General features: G+C 39.6%; 1 protein-coding gene across 2 annotated transcripts in view; it reads right to left on the bottom strand.

Moving 5' to 3' along the window:
* Nucleotides 1-2444: 2444 nt before the first annotated feature.
* Nucleotides 2445-18133, bottom strand: part of LOC124622413 (60S ribosomal protein L21) — a 31881-nt gene continuing 16192 nt past the window's right edge. For both annotated transcript variants that reach the window (XM_047148102.1, XM_047148103.1), the window contains exons 3-5: nt 17318-17451; nt 13401-13530; nt 2445-2666 (exon numbers count right to left, since the gene is read on the bottom strand). In XM_047148102.1, the coding sequence (XP_047004058.1) occupies nt 2580-2666; nt 13401-13530; nt 17318-17451 (351 nt within the window). In that variant the 3' untranslated portion in view covers nt 2445-2579. The remainder of the gene's footprint in view (nt 2667-13400; nt 13531-17317; nt 17452-18133) is intronic.

The following is an 18133-nucleotide window of genomic DNA, read 5'->3' as shown; positions in this document are numbered from 1 at the left end:
CTTGCGCTATTCGTCCACAAGACTCAGAGGGCCATAGACACAGGTTACCAGGTAGATGCCGTGTTTCGTGACTTATGCAAGGCGTTCGATACAGTTCCCCACAGTCGTTTAATGAACAAAGTAAGAGCATATGGACTATCAGACCAATTGTGTGATTGGATTGAAGAGTTCCTGGATAACAGAATGCAGCATGTCATTCTCAATGGAGAGAAGTCTTCCGAAGTAAGAGTGATTTCAGGTGTGCCTCAGGGGAGTGTCATAGGACCATTGCTATTCACAATATACATAAATGACCTTGTGGATGACATCGGAAGTTCACTGAGGCTTTTTGTGGATGATGCTGTGGTATATCGAGAGGTTGTAACAATGGAAAATTGTACTGAAATGCAGGATGATTTGCAGCGAATTGATGCATGGTGCAGGAAATGGCAATTGAATCTCAATATAGCAAGTGTAATGTGCTGCGAACACACAGAAAGAAAGATATATCATTTAGCTACAACATAGCAGGTCAGCAACTGGAAGCAGTTAATTCCATAAATTATCTGGGAGTACGCATTAGGAGCGATTTAAAATGGAATGATCATATAAAGTTGATCATCGGTAAAGCAGATGCCAGACAGATTCATTGGAAGAATCCTAAGGAAATGCAATCCGTAAACAAAGGAAGTAGGTTACAGTATGCTTGTTCACCCACTGCTTGAATACTGCTCAGCAGTGTGGGATCTGTACCAGATAGGGTTGATAGAAGAGATAGAGAAGATCCAACAGAGAGCAGCGCGCTTCGTTACAGCATCATTTAGTAATCGCGAAAGCGTTACGGAGATGATAGATAAACTCCAGTGGGAGACTCTGAAGAAGAGACGCTCAGTAGCTCAGTACGGGCTTTTGTTGAAGTTTTGAGAACATACCTTCACCGAGGAGTCAAGTAGTATACTGCTCCCTCCTACATATATCTCGCCAAGAGACCATGAGGATAAAATCAGAGAGATTAGAGCCGACACAGAGGCATACCGACAATCATCCTTTCCACGAACAATACGAGACTGGAACAGAAGGGAGAACCGATAGAGGTACTAAAGGTACCCTCCGACACACACCGTCAGGTGGCTTGCGGAGTATGGATGTAGATGTAGACTGTATAACTGGCCCTTAGTAGTGTAGCGGTCTGGCCAAAAATTTTCTGTCAAAATTTCATTTTCTTGGATCACTGAGAAGACAATATGTAATCTTTGTTGCCTGTTATTCCTGTTAGTCGTTTATTTCCACTCTGGTAGTATGAAACCATGGAATTCGCTAGTAATTATAACAACACTGGTCATTTGCAAACCCAGTCAACCACATAAACAGAGATTGTCATTTACCCTTACATGTGTACGAAATTGCACTGCAATGTCAAAGAAGTCGACAGCGTGTATTGCACGTAGACCCGTCCCCTTTTGTTTGCAGGAAAGTTTATTTCTAGATGTGACGGGGATTCCCCTGGCAGAGACATCAAGTACACTATGCACGCATTCAAAAATCAACTTACAATTCATTCAGAAATCAATATAGAATTTGATCAAAAATGTTCAAAAACCAACACGGATGCTTTCAAAGTCGTATGAGTAATCGATAGACCAACGTACCCTGGATGATAGGAGCTTTGTGAAACAAGGTCTTTTTACTCAATAATATGAAGTTGCCCCTCCCCCCAAAACTGCCACCTGGGGCAGATACCCCTGTTTTCCCCTGGCCCCTAGTTCCGTGCCTGTTGGGCATACGTGAATCTGGCAGCTTAGGCGCACCAGTAAAATTTTTTCGGGCAGCATCTGGCTGCTTGCTGCTATAGCTTATACAGCTAACTGCCACACTTCTGTAGCCAGAAGCGGGAAAAGGTAGTACTCATACACGACTCAACTGCATTATGCACATAAGCTCGCTCGCAACCGCTCGAAAGATTCTAATGTGAACAGTTGTGACGTCACGTTCATCGGAGGCAATCTGTTCTTATGAAACACTGCATAGTCTTCCTAAAGCCTTTGACACATTTTGCTGTTGGCAGACACTTGTATGAGCACTGTGTTTTGTTCTTGTATATGGTGCATTTCCTTTGCAACATAAGTTTTACTTTCGTTTGTGTTTTATTGCTGCAGTATTATTCTGTAGTAGTGAGATCAGTAATATTCTTTGTTAGAGTATTTGTTCTTACCAGTCAAAGTCACAAAAATTTAACTTAAAACTAAAATAATGAAAAATTCCCAGAATTCTAGAAAATTCCTGGGTTTTTCCCGGTTTTCACCTGGATGAAAAAATTCCCGGGTTTTTCCCGGATCTCCCGGTTGTCCCAGGTCATATACACCCTGATAAATCAAACAGTGGAATTGGCAATAGTCACTGAAATATTGAGGCATGTGCAAATCTACATTTACACATTAATGCACTAAAAACAAATTTACCAAAACTTTTAGCAATGTCGAGAGTTTTTATTAATTCCACAATTCTGGTGATCAACCAACATAACTCCATCCATTATGGATAATAAATTGCAACACAAAGAGTTCAACACTTTCATCACATTGTCTCTCACAATTGCTTTTTTAGGCAATAAATTCATATGCAATTGGTGCAAGGAGGATGGGTTCTTGCTTGCCATTAACAATGTGTGGTGACCTTGGCTGCGCAGGCTGCAAGAAAATAGGAGAAAACATTAAAACTAACAACTCTTTCAGGTAAATTTATGTACAACTTAAACCTTTGACTGTAGTGAACTACCAAAGTAGAAGAGCATCCTTCGAGCGTGGTTAACTGCTACGGCAGCTCAGTGTCAACATATTCTCATGGTGCAATGAACTGCTTTTGAAGTTTTGAGACACTTTGTATGATACGATATAGCAGTGCCTGTGTTATACTGATTACGACGCAAAGTTCCTTTGGACACGATGCATGTCCAAAGCAACAGCCACTGCAGTGACCACAGCCATTACAAAACACACGAAATAAATTCGCAATTACAATTAAGGCCTACCATCAGCTTTAGAATGGAATGACGACAATGAAAATTTGTGCCAGACTGGGACTCGATCCTGGATTCCCGCTTACTATGAGCAGTCACCTTACCATTTGGCTATCTATGCACAACTCACAGCCAGACCCAAACTCCTATATCTTGTCAACCATGCGTCTACAACCTGAACTCATACATCCATTATGTATAGTCCAGTACAGGTCAGATGCTGTATTTCAAAGTCACTTGCCCAGTATTAGCAGATAAATATGATACCTCAGTGCCTATGTTATTCTGGTAACGACGCTAAGTTCCTTTGGACATGCATGCAAGCCTGACCTGTATGGTGATGTATATAATGGACGTACGAGTTCAGGTCGTAGATGAATGGTTGACGACTTATGGAAGTTTGGGTCTGGTCTGAATTGTACACGGATAGCCAAACGGTAAGGTGACCGCTCATAAGCGGGAAATCCGGATTCGAGTCTCTGCCCGGCACAAATTTTCATTGTCATCATTCCATTCTACAGCTGATGGTAGGCCTTATTTGCAATTGCTAATTCATTTGATGTGACCTCTTTTTATTATTTAGCTGTGGTAAAATACATGTCACAAAGCTGGACCTTCAGCACGGCCACGAAGTCATGCAAGTTGTAGTCAAAGGGTTAAATTACAATGCAAGTAAAGAGTTACTGAATAGAAAAGTTAAATAACGTTATGTTATAAACATTCTGTCATGCTTGTGGAACTAATAATTCTACTCCTAATTGTAAGGCGAGACCAGAAACACAAAAGTCGCAATCAATAAGAAACAACCAAAATTATACATAAATCATAAAATAAGTAATTTGTTTTTAGCAACAGAACTAACTTTTCTTATTGCACCAGCATAAACATAAAATGTATTGACAGACATTAATTAGAGAAAGGTGCCACGTGTCTGTGAAACAGCTCTTCTACATCAGCAAATAGAATGGTCTTGTTTAAGAAATGGCTGAACTGTTTACATTTTGCATTTAATAACACTTCTACATATTGTGGCAAGAGAAAATCCCACTTCAATAATTTAAGGGTAAAGGAGACCACAAAATAGTAGAAGTACTGAGTCAACAACAATCACAGAATATTTAACATTTGATTTTTAAAAACTAAGCAGGACACACTCAAAAAGAATATGCACTATTCTCGGTAGACTACTGCAGCTGTAGTGACGAGGATCCTCCCAACGCAGAAGGAACTTGTGGATGAGTCTCGTAAGGCCAATGCATAGTCAGTACAACACAATGACATCTTTTTGTGAGGCCTGGAAAGATGTGTGCCACATCTTAGTGGCACCTTAATTGCTCTTAATTTGTTTTGGGTTGTTGTAGCCTGCCATTCCAATTTCCAGAGCCTCAAAATAATTCATTGAAGTTATAATCTTAACTCTGGGCCCGATACTCGGATGTCAGGTTGATCTGTAGTGGTGTTTTTAGCTAGACTGTCGGCAATTTCATTTCCTAGAATGCCTATGTGGCTTGGTGTCCAGATGAAGGTCACTGTCTTTCCAGAGCTGTAGAGATCAACCAATAGGTCCTGGATGTTGAACACAAAAAATTAGTTGGGATGGCACAGGAATATGCCTGCTGAACAACTCAGTGAGTCACTAAAAATCAGAAAGTTTGTCATGGTAAGGGATTTGATATAACGCAAACCCTGAGCTACAGCAACCAACTCTGCAGTATATACACTGAGTCAGATCCCAGCTGGTCTACCCAGTTTTGGGTGGTGAGGAAACCATCTGAACTGTTGGTTGTGGAACAGAATTGAGTGACATGAGCGAGCAGGCATCTGAAAGATTGTGACTGCGTAATTAGCTAGAAGCCGCTCTCATCTAACCCACAGCAGTGGGACACCAGCTTCTGCCTGGAGGCTGCCAACATATCTCGTACTGACGGTGCTGCCGACCCATAGGCAACACATCCATAGTCCAAGTGAGATAAAATCAATGCTTTGTAAAACCTCAGATGAACTGTGCGATCTGCATCTCACAAGGAGTTACTAAGAAAACAGAGCATTTAGCTTCTTCATGCAAGTGGCCTTGAGTCAGTGTACGTGTAGCAGCCAAGTTAGCTTAGTGTCAAAATACCTAAGAATTGAAAAGCTTCAACGACTTAAGAATTGAAAAGCTTCAACGACTTAAGAATTGAAAAGCTTCAACGACTTAAGAATTGAAAAGCTTCAACGACTTAAGAATTGAAAAGCTTCAACGACTTAAGAATTGAAAAGCTTCAACGACTTAAGAATTGAAAAGCTTCAACGACTTAAGAATTGAAAAGCTTCAACGACTTAAGAATTGAAAAGCTTCAACGACTTAAGAATTGAAAAGCTTCAACGACTTAAGAATTGAAAAGCTTCAACGACTTAAGAATTGAAAAGCTTCAACGACTTAAGAATTGAAAAGTTTCAACGACTTAAGAATTGAAAAGTTTCAACGACTTAAGAATTGAAAAGTTTCAATGAATTCAAGTAATTTGTCACCAAGAGACATTTCTAGGTGCCAGATGCACTGTCCAGAGATGGCAAAAATGCACAACTCGTGATTCTGCACACGAAAATTGATAGCTTTAATTCAAAGCCCAGTCAATGTACTCTGCACACTCTGGAGTTTGCACTCAGCAGTGTGCAGAGGCAAAGTATAGGCAAAAACTAATCAAATACAGAGACGGAGAGTCTGTGGAGCCCACTGCATGCATGATGCTGTTGATGGCAATAGCCAACAGCGTTATGCTCAGACACAATCCCTGAGGTATTCCAGTTTCCTGTACATATTGGTTGCGGAAGTGTCCAACCTATTTGGAGCCAAATAAATTGGAGATATAGGAAATTCTGGATAAAAATGGGTAAACTGTCCCGGAAACCCCACTCATGCAATGTAATAGGATGTGATGTACGCCTTCTGTAGGTCAAAGAATATAGCAATAAGATGTTGGCGATGAACAAAAACATTTCACACTGTGGATCCCAAACGAACCACGTGATCTGTGGTGGACCAGAAAGACCAAAGGCATTCTGCAAATGTGATATATGCCCTCCAGCTTCAAGGTACCAACAAACTCGGCAGTTCAGCATCTGCTCGGTTAGCTTATTCACCCCATTCGTCAGAGACACCAGCCAGTAGTTAGTTAAAATACGTGGGCTCTTTCCCAGTTTCAGGACAGGAATAATAATACCTTCCTGCCACTGAGAAGGAAATACTCCCTCCGGCCAAATGAAACTAAAAAGCCCAACAATATGTCTCATGTTGTCGGCACGAAGATGTTTGAGCATTTGGTTGTGGATTTTGGGAGGTCCAAGGGACATATCTTGACACACTGCCAAAGCTCGGCAAAGCTCTCATTCACTAAAAGGGGGGTTGCATAGAAAAATAGTGGGCAGCACTTAGTAAGGTATTTCCGGGTCAGGAAATGAGGATGGTAATTACTGCAAGTGGACACTTCAGTGAAGTGAGCTGCAAAACAGGTTACCAACAACAAGGATGCCAGGAACCACCGTCGGTGGTTGAGGGCCGCAAATGTAGTGGAGTTTAGTCAATACATTGGACAATAGGATGTGGGATAGCATATTTGAGATGTGTTGCTTCCAATACTCTTGGTTTCTTTCTTTATTAAAAACTGCAATTTAACTGGGAGTCTCTCAAACGCAATTAAAATTATCCATTGAAGGGTGGCACTTGTGCTGTTGAAGAGCCCTGCAGTGTTCCCTGAGCCAGAGGAGTCTGGCATTGTTGAGTCTGGCATTGTTGCTGCTGCTGCAGCAGCACGAATAACAGTATACAGAACCCTGTACCATTTTGTCGATAACCGTCGAACGACTGGCTGCAAAAGTGGCTGTAGAGGAGAAAGTCTGCCTGTCAGCTTTCCAAAGTCACCAATGCGCAGCATGTTCAGATGTCTGTTGAGTGGAGAGGGAGAGGACGACAGGAAAATGGTCGCTGTCATAAAGATCACCATGGACATGCCACTGAATCAGCAGTAAGATACTCAGACTGCAAACTGTGAGATCAATAGTTGAGTATGTTCCGTGGGCTACACTGAAATGTGTTGCAGCTCCAGTGTTGAGTACGCACACGTCTAATTCTAAAAGGAGATGTTCTAGTACGCACCCTCTGCGAAGCAGTGTCGCTGCCCACAGAGGGTTATTGGCATTTAAGTTCCCCATTACGAGGAAGGCAGCTGTTTCACTAACTAGTACCTTGTGATAATGGAGGGTCATTCCATATCAAATCACCCAATAAAAAATAAATTTTACACCCACCTCCTTAGATTTTCATGAAATTTCGCTCAAATGGTTCGAATACCATCCTGACAACACCTGCAAATTTTTTTTGCTGTATCTCTTATAGTTTTTTTTTTAATAAATTTTTAAAGTTTTTATATTTTGCGTTTTCCGAACCTTCGGAAATGGTAAATTTAATTTGTATTCAAAACTTTAAAATTGCTTATCTTAAAAACTCTTTTAGATAACATCATGAATTTTTGCAGCAAGTTTATTTATTATACATATTTGAAGATAAAAATGATACTACTAAAATATATTAATATTTTCTATAAAAAATATATATATGTATTTTTTCTTTTTTTTTTAACAGATGTTTTGTTTTATAAGAATTGCAATATCTAGAGTCTCAGACCTGATAGAATGCTCAAATTTGTTTTAATTTACTCTTAAACATATAGGCTACTTGATAAAACAAAAATAATGATGGCTTTTTAACATGTTTATTAATTATAGTAGATTACATTAGAATTATGTACAAAGATAGTGTACTTACGACACTTATGTATAACCCAACTGATTGCTTGAAACATTGAATTTTTTGAGTAATTTTGTCTTTTTAATAAACATTAATGCTGATTCAAACTGTCTTTCCACTTCATCCAAGAGCTTTCAGTTCTTCTGATACAATCTGTTTTGAAGTAATACATTCTTCCAGTGTCGCTTGATTGAGGTGCGTCTACTACACAGACTGTGCTCCAAAGGCACTATGCAAGAATCTTCTCTTTCAGGCCAATAAAATGATGCAGCTGGTCCTGAAGGATGTAGAAATAGAATTTCTGCATCTTCTTCATCATTGAATACTGTTTTTACCAGTCCAAAGTACCAGTTACCATCATAATTTGCAGCCACATAGCTATTTATGGATGGGTCAACACGAACCCAATCAGAAGAAGAATGGAAAGAAAAGACTAAGGAGGGTTTTACACTATCTGTAGTCCTAATTTCAAGGTTGTTTGTTGGAAGTGGTTTGAAGTTATGAAAACTTCTTGTTCCAGGAATGGTTCGGGTTGCTGAAAAACGTTTTTCTAGTTTTAACCGTAGCAAATCAGCTTATTTTTTGTCAATAAAGTTAAAATGAATGTTTTCAATATTTTTTTCACAAAACTTGTACACATCGATTGCTGTCATTATTTGTTCTTCATCTGAAATCTGTAGACTGGCTTTCCTTAAAATTCTTTTAATAGTTCCTCCTAGGCCATCACAAATTTACTTCCCATGAGTGTTGGGCCTTCAAATTAAAGTTTCTCAAGTGTTCAGTGAAATTTTTAAAACTGTTTCTATTTTTGTACTGCCCAGCACAACCATCTGTAAAGTAGTGAACTGAGTCAATGTCAGTATGACGTAATGACAGCCACTTTGTAATTTCTTTTTGTACAAAGTTAACAAAACCAGTGTCATGTTCTTGGTCATCATTAATAAAACAGTGGTTGGAAACAAAAACATTGTTTTCCTCATTTCTTAGAAAAACTCCAACTGGATGTAGAGTACAACCACCTCTATTCCAGTGGTAACTTTGGATCTCATTTTGTATAACAAAGGAATAATTTTCACTGAAATCCATCACAATAATTGCTGTTTTGGGTGGTGGGTCTTCTTTCAATCTTTTAAAGGCTGCTGATTGGGATTTTGCTATAAACGAGTGTGGGGTGAGCTTTTCCAATGACCTAACCAATAAAGAAATGTAGTCTTCAACACTGATAGACTGTTTGATCATTTCTGCCCTGTCTGTGTTACAATTTCTTCTTCTAAATCATAATACTCACTTAGTTTTTCAGTTAAATACTCAGTTAGTGCAGTATTTGCAGGACAGCTGTCTCAATGATGTAGCATGCAGTTTTGGTTTTTCGTGTTGCACACAAGTATCTTAATTAGGTCTTTATAAGATTCTTCAATTTTCACAGCATCCAGTAATAGTTTAACATTCTGGTGGATACTGCATACACATACAGTATGTGTGCCTGCAGCACCAGCAAGGATACACCATTTAGGTCTCAAGAAACAAAATTTTGAAAAGCCTACTTCCACCTCAGGATTCTCCCATTTGAAAGAATAATAGAGTTCTCTCAAGTTACACAAAATGAGTCTTTTTTGCATGTACACATTTTTTTGAACACTTACTTTGTCTTTTGTTCCAGGTAGCACCCTGAAACTTTCATCCTTTTCATAAAAATCTGTTACAAGTCTTACTGTATTTTCAGAAAGAGTTTTATCTTATTTTGGACCAGGAGTTTCCAGAATACCCTTTTCAGATTTTAGCTTTCTAGCTTGTCGCACCATGTACTCACTTACATTAAATTCTTTCATCACTTTATTTTGACTCCATGAATCTGGAGTCAAGGTCAGAATCTGGATTTTTCTAGACCTCCCAACAGATGAAATCTTCTCTTTCATAAGAAAAATCATTACATCAAAATCCTTTGCTTTCTCAACCACACTTGTATCCTCTTCGTCATCATCAGAACTTGGTGCATCATATTTTAATGCCTTTTTGCAGTCTTTTCAATACTGCTAACCTTCCTTTTAAAATAAGACCCTTTACTTTGTGCTGACAAGCCATGAAGCTTTATCACTGTTAAACCTAAATTATCAAGAGCAATGTTTGTTTGTACGAGGGATTCATTTCTGGATTCCAATGATTCTAATTCAACCATGACTTCATCATCTGTTTCACTTTGATTGACTTCAACTCTTAATTTTTCCTCACAAAAGTTACGGCATGTTGAGCAAAGCTTTTGCCCAGGTTTTATGCAAATATTTTTTGTCAGTAATTGTTTAGAAAGATCCAAGCCTACACTTCTCAATGATTTTTTGATGGGCTTTTTGTGTTTTTTTAGTGGGTCTACACATATTGTTTGATACTTTTCAAAAACATTTAAAAAGTAGTAGCTGTGGTATGAACATATATTCTTAAATTCACACAGATTAATTCCAGATAGTAAGTGGATCAAATCTTTTTCTTCCTCACTCAATTCAGATACCGGATGTAACTTTTTTGAAGGTGTGTAGGTTGTTTGGAAATAGTTAGATTTTTTAAATAACCCTACGCTACAGGTTTGAATATCTGACATATTGATTTCACATTTTGATTACTGTTCTTGTTACTTTTATAGGATATTGGAAAAGAATCTCTGTAAACTAAGTGACAGTACTTACTGAAAGTTCGAATAAACTTAATAAAATACTATCCAAGCACTGTTTAACATTGTAAAAATTTTTTACTTCAAAACACAGGAGTAACAAAACAAAATCCAAGCGTACATTGTTATTCCAAGAAGACAGAAACTTATTTTCAGTGTCTAAGTGACTTGGTACTTTTTATTTTTAAAATATAATTAATATTATTTTAAAAATTAGATAACTATTAAACAGGTTAAAAGGCCAACATAATTTTTCTTTTATCTAATAGCCTGTACAATTAAGAGTGTTTTAAAACAAATTTGAGCTTTCTATCAGGTCTGAGACTCTAGATATTGCAGTTTTTGTAAAACTAAACATCCGTTAGCTAAAAAAATAAACAAACTTGTAAATTTTTTTTTCATTTGGAAGATTTTAATATATCTTTATGGTAATTTTTTTTAACATTTAGATATAATACACAAACTTATTCCAAAATTTCATACTGATATCTAGAGTATTCTTTAATACCCAAATTTTTTTAGTTGTGAGGACACGTTTAAGTTACGATTTCCGACCGCTGGAACAACGCCAAATCTAAAAACTTTAAAAATTTATTTAAAAAACTATAAGAGATAGAGCAAAAAAATTTTACAGCTGCTTTCAGGATGATAAAAAAAGTAATTGTACCAAGTTTCATCAAAATCTGACATGGTTGGTGTCAAGGCCTGGGTGACTTGACATGGAATGACCCTGGAAAGGTCCGTATGTGGGCAGATAAACAGTCCATATTGCCATGAAAACACAGGTAGACACTAACAGCTACAGCCTCTAGTACAGTGGTAAAAGGCACATGCTCAATGAAAATATCAGAGGGTATGTGGGTACAACCCCACCCCCAAATGCTCTTTTGATATTTACATGATTGGTACAGTACGGTTTGTAGTTTTAGAGCAGTGAGATGTGTTGCCATAAACTGTTTCCTGAAGCACTATGCCAATTACAAAGTAAATAGCCATTAAATGGCACAGTCTGGTCAAATGGCAATAGTAGCTGTTACAGCTCCATTGAAGGAGCATTGGAGTCAGGTCTGAGAAAGTAGCAAATGGAAAAGATGGGTGTGATTACTTCATTACCAGGTCGCAGTCCGTCTGTGACATCGTGAAGGTGCATAGGCTCGAGGTTTGTAGGGATAGGGAGTGGAACACCCAAAGCCTCAGAAAGTAGTTTATCTTTCTGCTTATCCTTGTGAGATTGATTTCTGCATAGATTTCCCAATTTTATCTTCTGGAAGCAAACAGGACCATACTTTTCTTCAAGCTGGAGCCTGCAGCTGCTGGTCCTTCTCTTGAGAGAGGGGTGCGTTGACAGTTGTCCTTGTCCCCAACGACGCTGAAGGGTGACTTGGCATCTAAGACCGCACCGATGGTGTGGGAACCATCGGTGCTACAGGGGTAGGTGGTGTGGGAGCTGACATTCACTCCCTAACCTGTGGGACAGACCCTAGAATATGACCAGGCTTAAGGAGTGTTGTGCGAGATCTTGTCATCACATAAGGTGCGGACTGTGACAACAGTAACAAAATTTGAAACTATATCAGTCAAATGAAGTCCTTCAAACTTTTTCTTTCCATCTTGGTAAGATAGGCGGTCAAGTGTTCCATACTCTTGAATTTTCTTCTCCCTCTTAAACACTGAGAATTGCGGTTGATGAGGATGGTGAGGTTCTGGACAGCTGACAAATTGAGGGGTTTGGACACACATGCTGCCCTCACGGAATACCCATCCACATGCCCAACAGATAGCCTCATTAGAACAGTGTAAGGACATGTGTCCCAATCGCTGGCACCTGAAACATCTCGTCGGTGGAGGAAAATAAGGCCTGATATCACACTTATAAACCAGGACCTTAACCTTCTCAGGCAAAATGTTGCTGTCAAAAAACAGGATAAAGACTCCAATACCTACTACATTACCTTTGGGTCTCTTCTGGATGCAGCGAAGAAATCTGATTCCATGCCGTGCCTTGCCAAATTAGCGTGCAGCTCTTCATCACTCAGTAGCATTAGGGCCCAATGGAAGATAACACCTTGAATTCTACTGAGCTTGTTAGGAGGAGAAATGGTGACTGGTATATCTCCTATCTTTATACAGGCCTGAAGAGCCCACGGGAGTGGTTGGTGTGTGATGTTTCAATCAGCAAATATGCATTTCTCATCCTCTATTGCTGCAACCTTCCCAAACTTATCTTCACAATATTTTCAATGAAAAGCAGTGGCTTCGCTGTAGCGAAAGATCCAAAGTCAGTTCAGGAACAAAGGATTCGGCAAACTGACCACTTCAATTCTCCTTACCTGACTCATCTTGACACATGGTCAAAGACAGGAATGCCATAGGATTGTAAACGTCTACATTAAAATCACTTTTCATGACTGCTGAGACAGCCTTGTTTGCATGGTCACCATTAAGTTGATAGGCACGTATTTCTTGGCTAACATGGGGAGATTATAGCTCAAGCATCGGAAGTGCGATCCCTGCGCTGTCAAAGATCTACCAGCAAGAGACTACATGACAACCGCACCAAGATGGATTGGCTGCCACACTGAATTTTTGCTGCTGATTTAGATGCACTTCATTAGTAGGTGCCAAAGACAACAGCGCACACAGTGTAGAGTTAATGCACCACAGTAGGGCACCCTTTTCCCCACTGCTGTAGATTTTGGAAAATGGAGGTCAAACCCAAAATGGAGACCACAATTTAAAGAGCCAAAAAAGTTGAGGGAAAAGCCTTAAACAAGTGAAGACCTCCAGAAGTCCAAAGTATAGTCAAAATACCTAGGTAAAAATATTATGAAACAAAATAACTCCCATTAGCTGCCTCTTACGAAAGGCAAGGAAGTGCTGCAAGTCTATTCTAGCCCCTGACACTGTAGTGGCTGTAACTGCAACAACGCTTTAAAACATTAAAGAAACAACATTACCTGGCGTTTCAGTTGAACAGCTGTGTTGTTTTCCTTTGCCTCTTTGCGCAGTCTTTCATTCTCCTTCACACGCTTCATGAAATCTTGCCTGCATTTTGAATGTGTTACATGTTCAATGCGAATATTTATTCTGCAACAAAACAATTGTAAATAATTGAAACTATGAAAAAAAAACATTCCTGAAAATGTGATGCAAAACTGAGAGTTATATTTGATAGACAAAGAAAGGCTACCAGAGGAAAACCAAGGAATTTTTCCAAAAGGCACTCAGTATTAGCTTAGAATAACTATTAATAAAGTTTTCTGTTCTACAATGCCAGGTTTTACTGGAAAACTTTAAAGTAAATACATAAAATTTATTTCTTGCAGTTTAACAACTGAAGTGTGAAATGAATGGATATATACTGCAAGCCAAAATTAGGAGCACACATCTCACCTGACTGCTCAAATAACCAGTAATGTAAGCATAGCATTTCTCATCACTTTCCTAGGTCCATTATAAATGTTGCATTCTGCATGGAATTAGTTTAAAGAATGCTAAAAACTGTTCTTGTCATGCAGTATTCTCCAAAGTGCCATTTGTAGTCAATGTTTCATGTACGATTATTACACATGAAAACCTGTTATAGATTCTCAAACAGTCCTCGGGTGTACTGCCGGTCCATACCGTCCAACAGGCACAATATTTCGGCGATCAGACATGTCGCCATCGTCAGGTGCGCTGACAAACTAGTCTCCTGAGGGCGGGTGGCCATCTTAAATCCCCTCCCCTTGCAAGGCGTTCTCTCTGCAGTCCACGCCCGCGCGTGAGCAGTCGCTGAGACGCTGGCGTCTGTGGTGGCATCGGTGTAATTGCCTTGTCCGCCCTAGTCGCCCGTCTCCTCTGCTGAGCACCTTTTTAATTAAACTCAATGCTGGTTCCCATGCCCTGCTGAGGTTGTAGCCGCAATCTCGGTTGATGAGTCCGTTACTGGCACGAATTTCGATAGCCTCTATAATGATGCTGTCCCAGTATTTAGATGTCTGTGCCACAACCCTGGTATGCTGGTAGTCCATTTTGTGATTTTCAGACAAACAGTGCTCTGCAACTGCCGACTTGTTGGGGTACCCAAGTCAACTGTGCCTCTGATGTTCTCGGCAATGATCTGTGATAATGCGCACTGTCTGTCCAATATGTCTTCCCACATTGACAAGGAATCTGGTATATGCCGGCCTTCCACAAACAGAGATTGTCTTTGACACTTCCCAATAATGCTCGCGTTTTATTTGGTGGGCAAAAGACAGTTACTACTCGGTGTTTCCTCAATATTAGTGCTATTTTCCCCGATAGCGCGCCAGTACATGGTATATAGGCAGTGGCTCTCTCCTTCTCCGTGACTTCCTCCGTCTCCATATGTTGTGTAGAGGTGGGGCGGAGAGCGTGTCTGATCTGCCATTCCGAGTACCTGTTTTTCCGAAATACAGTTCTGAGGTGTTCCAGCTCTTGGGGCAGACACACTGCGTCAGAGTGGTGTGTGCCATGTGCACCAGTGTGTTTAGCACCCCATTCCTCTGCACAGGGTGGTGGCAGCTATCCACACGCAAATTCATGTCTGTGTGCGTTTTCTTCCCGTATACCCCATGGGCAAAGGTGCCGTCCACTCTTCCTTTGACCATGACGTAATCTACCTTCTGCTTCGGTCTAAATAGTGAATTTGATGTTCAGATTATGGAGTTCAGGTGTGTAAGAAGTCGAGGAGCTTGTCCCTTCGATGGGGTCAGATCACGAACATCTCATCCACATAACAAGTAGGTTTCCATTTGGATGATGCCAAAGCTTCCTCCTTGAAGTACCCCATATATAAATTTGCGACCACAGGCGAGAGTGGGCTCCCCATTGCGACTCCTGTTCGAGCAAGAAATACGCCGGAAGAAACTGAATAATCACTGAGATTGTTCGGAGTGCAAAAAATTGCATCAAGATAGACAATGACCGATCTGAAACTGAAGTCAACTCTGCAGGTCCTACCTCAACAATGCCAGAAATGCAGGACATGACAAAAAGAATGCACACCTATTTATATTTGAATTAAAATAGCCAAACAAATACAACAACGGATTATAGCAACTTCACATCAAACAGCATGTTTCCCCCTCCTCCCACAAAATACTCCATATGGCTGTGTAATGTTCAAAATGTAACCACAAGAGTAAACTTTAGCAGGAAATGTAATTACATATGCGGTGTGTATTTTTTTCGATGTGTGTCAAAGAACAGACAATTTTGAACCCACAGCCATTATGAGTCAATCGACAGATAAAGGAACTGCTGACAGTTTGCACTGATGAAATCAAAGGGGTAAGTTGAAAATTTGTTCTGGACTGGGATTCAAACCCAAGTCTCCTACTTACTAGATAGAGGTGCTGACCAGCCATTCGGACACTGTGGTAATCTGAACTTTACGGGCTTCCCATGTATGCCTCCACTCTGATCCAAATTCTCAACTTATATATAAAAACAAAGATGAGGTGACTTACCGAACAAAAACGCTGGCAGGTCGATAGACACACAAACAAACACAAACATACACACAAAATTCAAGCTTTCGCAACAAATTGTTGCCTCATCAGGAAAGAGGGAAGGAGAGGGGAAGACGAAAGGAAGTGGGTTTTAAAGGAGAGGGTAAGGAGTCATTCCAATCCCGGGAGCGGAAAGACTTACCTTAGGGGGAAAAAAGGACAGGTATACACTCGCACACACGCACATATCCATCCACACATACAGACACAAGCAGACATAATATGTCTGCTTGTGTCTGTATGTGTGGATGGATATGTGCGTGTGTGCGAGTGTATACCTGTCCTTTTTTCCCCCTAAGGTAAGTCTTTCCGCTCCCGGGATTGGAATGACTCCTTACCCTCTCCTTTAAAACCCACTTCCTTTCGTCTTCCCCTCTCCTTCCCTCTTTCCTGATGAGGCAACAATTTGTTGCGAAAGCTTGAATTTTGTGTGTATGTTTGTGTTTGTTTGTGTGTCTATCGACCTGCCAGCGTTTTTGTTCGGTAAGTCACCTCATCTTTGTTTTTATATATAATTTTTCCCACGTGGAATGTTTCCTTCCATTATATTGAAATTCTCAACTTATCCGCACAATTTTAATGTAGTGCCTCCTGCCCATTACCTTCAGTACCGCAATAGTGAGGATAATGGGCAAGGGGCACTACATTAATTTGGGTCTGACAGGGGGCATGATAGGGTAGCCCATACAGCCCCAGTGACCACTATGTCCAGATGGCATAGTGGTCAGTCCATCTGCTTAGAAAGCAAGAGACCTGTGTTCGAATCCTGGTCAGGCACAAATTTTCAACTTTTGCCATTAATTTAATCAATGCCCACTGGCCACTAATGTCATCAATTCCTTTGTGCCTTGAATATAATTACTCTTCTGTAATAGAATTTGACAAGATCAAAATTACAGTATTTTTACACACACTTTGTTTTAACATGTAATTCTTTTGACATGAAAAAATATTTTGGTTGCAACAGTTTTATGTTAAACATTCAACACTTAACACAAACCTAAGACACTGAGGTGTATAACATGTATAACTTGTTAACGTACTGCCATGAACCATAGGTCTTGAAACATTCAAACTGAGCACATGGTACTTCCCTGTTATGTATAAGCTGCTGTTATGGAACCAAAAGAAAAAAGATCAGATAATACCATACCATACAGCAAGGAATAAGTCCAAAAAGATTCAACCTTCAGTGCAAAACTACAAAAAAATTCTGAAATTGTGGCGTTACCAATTTAAGACAATCTTCGATCCCCTGACTGTAAGGGTAACATTCACAAATTTGAATGAGTAATTTGGATAATGCAATAAATACAATATTGTTCATGAAACAATAACAAAATATTAAAAGTACTCACCTTTTGGGAATAATCTTGCCACGTACTCGCTTGTTGACAATAACACCAAGTGCATGGGGTGTCACATTAAAAACGCGGCCAGTCTTGCCATGGTAATACTTGTATGGCATACCTTTCTGCACTGCACCATTTCCCTGAAAATGGAAGACTATAATTAAGAAACAATCATTAACGAATCTCACTCTAGTTTAGCTGGGTATGGACAGTAGGAATTCACTTAATAATTTGGTGAATGAACCAACCATAGTACTAGAAGTGACAAGGGAAGTCAAAAAAATATAATCACGTTGAGCAGATGGCGATTTGAATCAATCTCTTTCGAAATAAATGCCAAATATCATTATACACTACACTATGATATTATATATTCATAAGCTGTGCTGCCTTTCATTTGTATCCAACAATCATCTTTAACATACTAGGTCATTTCATAATGCTATGCCTCATGACAAATCGAGTTACATGTGCTACAGTTTTTATTACTGTGTATACAGACATATCTGTCAACAAGTGAACAAGGATTTGGGGTTGTAGTGAAGTTTTAATATGGCTGCTCTGCTTTGACCGGACATCTACATTGGCAATATTTATCAGAAACAAAGGTCATGGTGGGAGACTAATAACGTAGCATTACCCTAAAGATGTCTAACTTTGGTTGGAAGGTCATAGTTTCCCATCAAGTAGGTAAAGTGTAGAAGGCAACAAGAATATTTCTGGTCAAAATCATATCTACATAATTTCCTATAATTCGTCAAAATTTGCAGTGGTTGCATTGTGATAAATAGTTATCTTGTTGATAGCATCACCGATCAAACA

This window comes from Schistocerca americana, chromosome 7 (genome assembly GCF_021461395.2).
Source record: "Schistocerca americana isolate TAMUIC-IGC-003095 chromosome 7, iqSchAmer2.1, whole genome shotgun sequence".
In the NCBI taxonomy this organism is placed as follows: Eukaryota; Metazoa; Arthropoda; class Insecta; order Orthoptera; family Acrididae; genus Schistocerca; species Schistocerca americana.
Note: the sequence above shows the minus strand (reverse complement) of the source record. Positions and strands in the feature narration are given on the sequence as shown.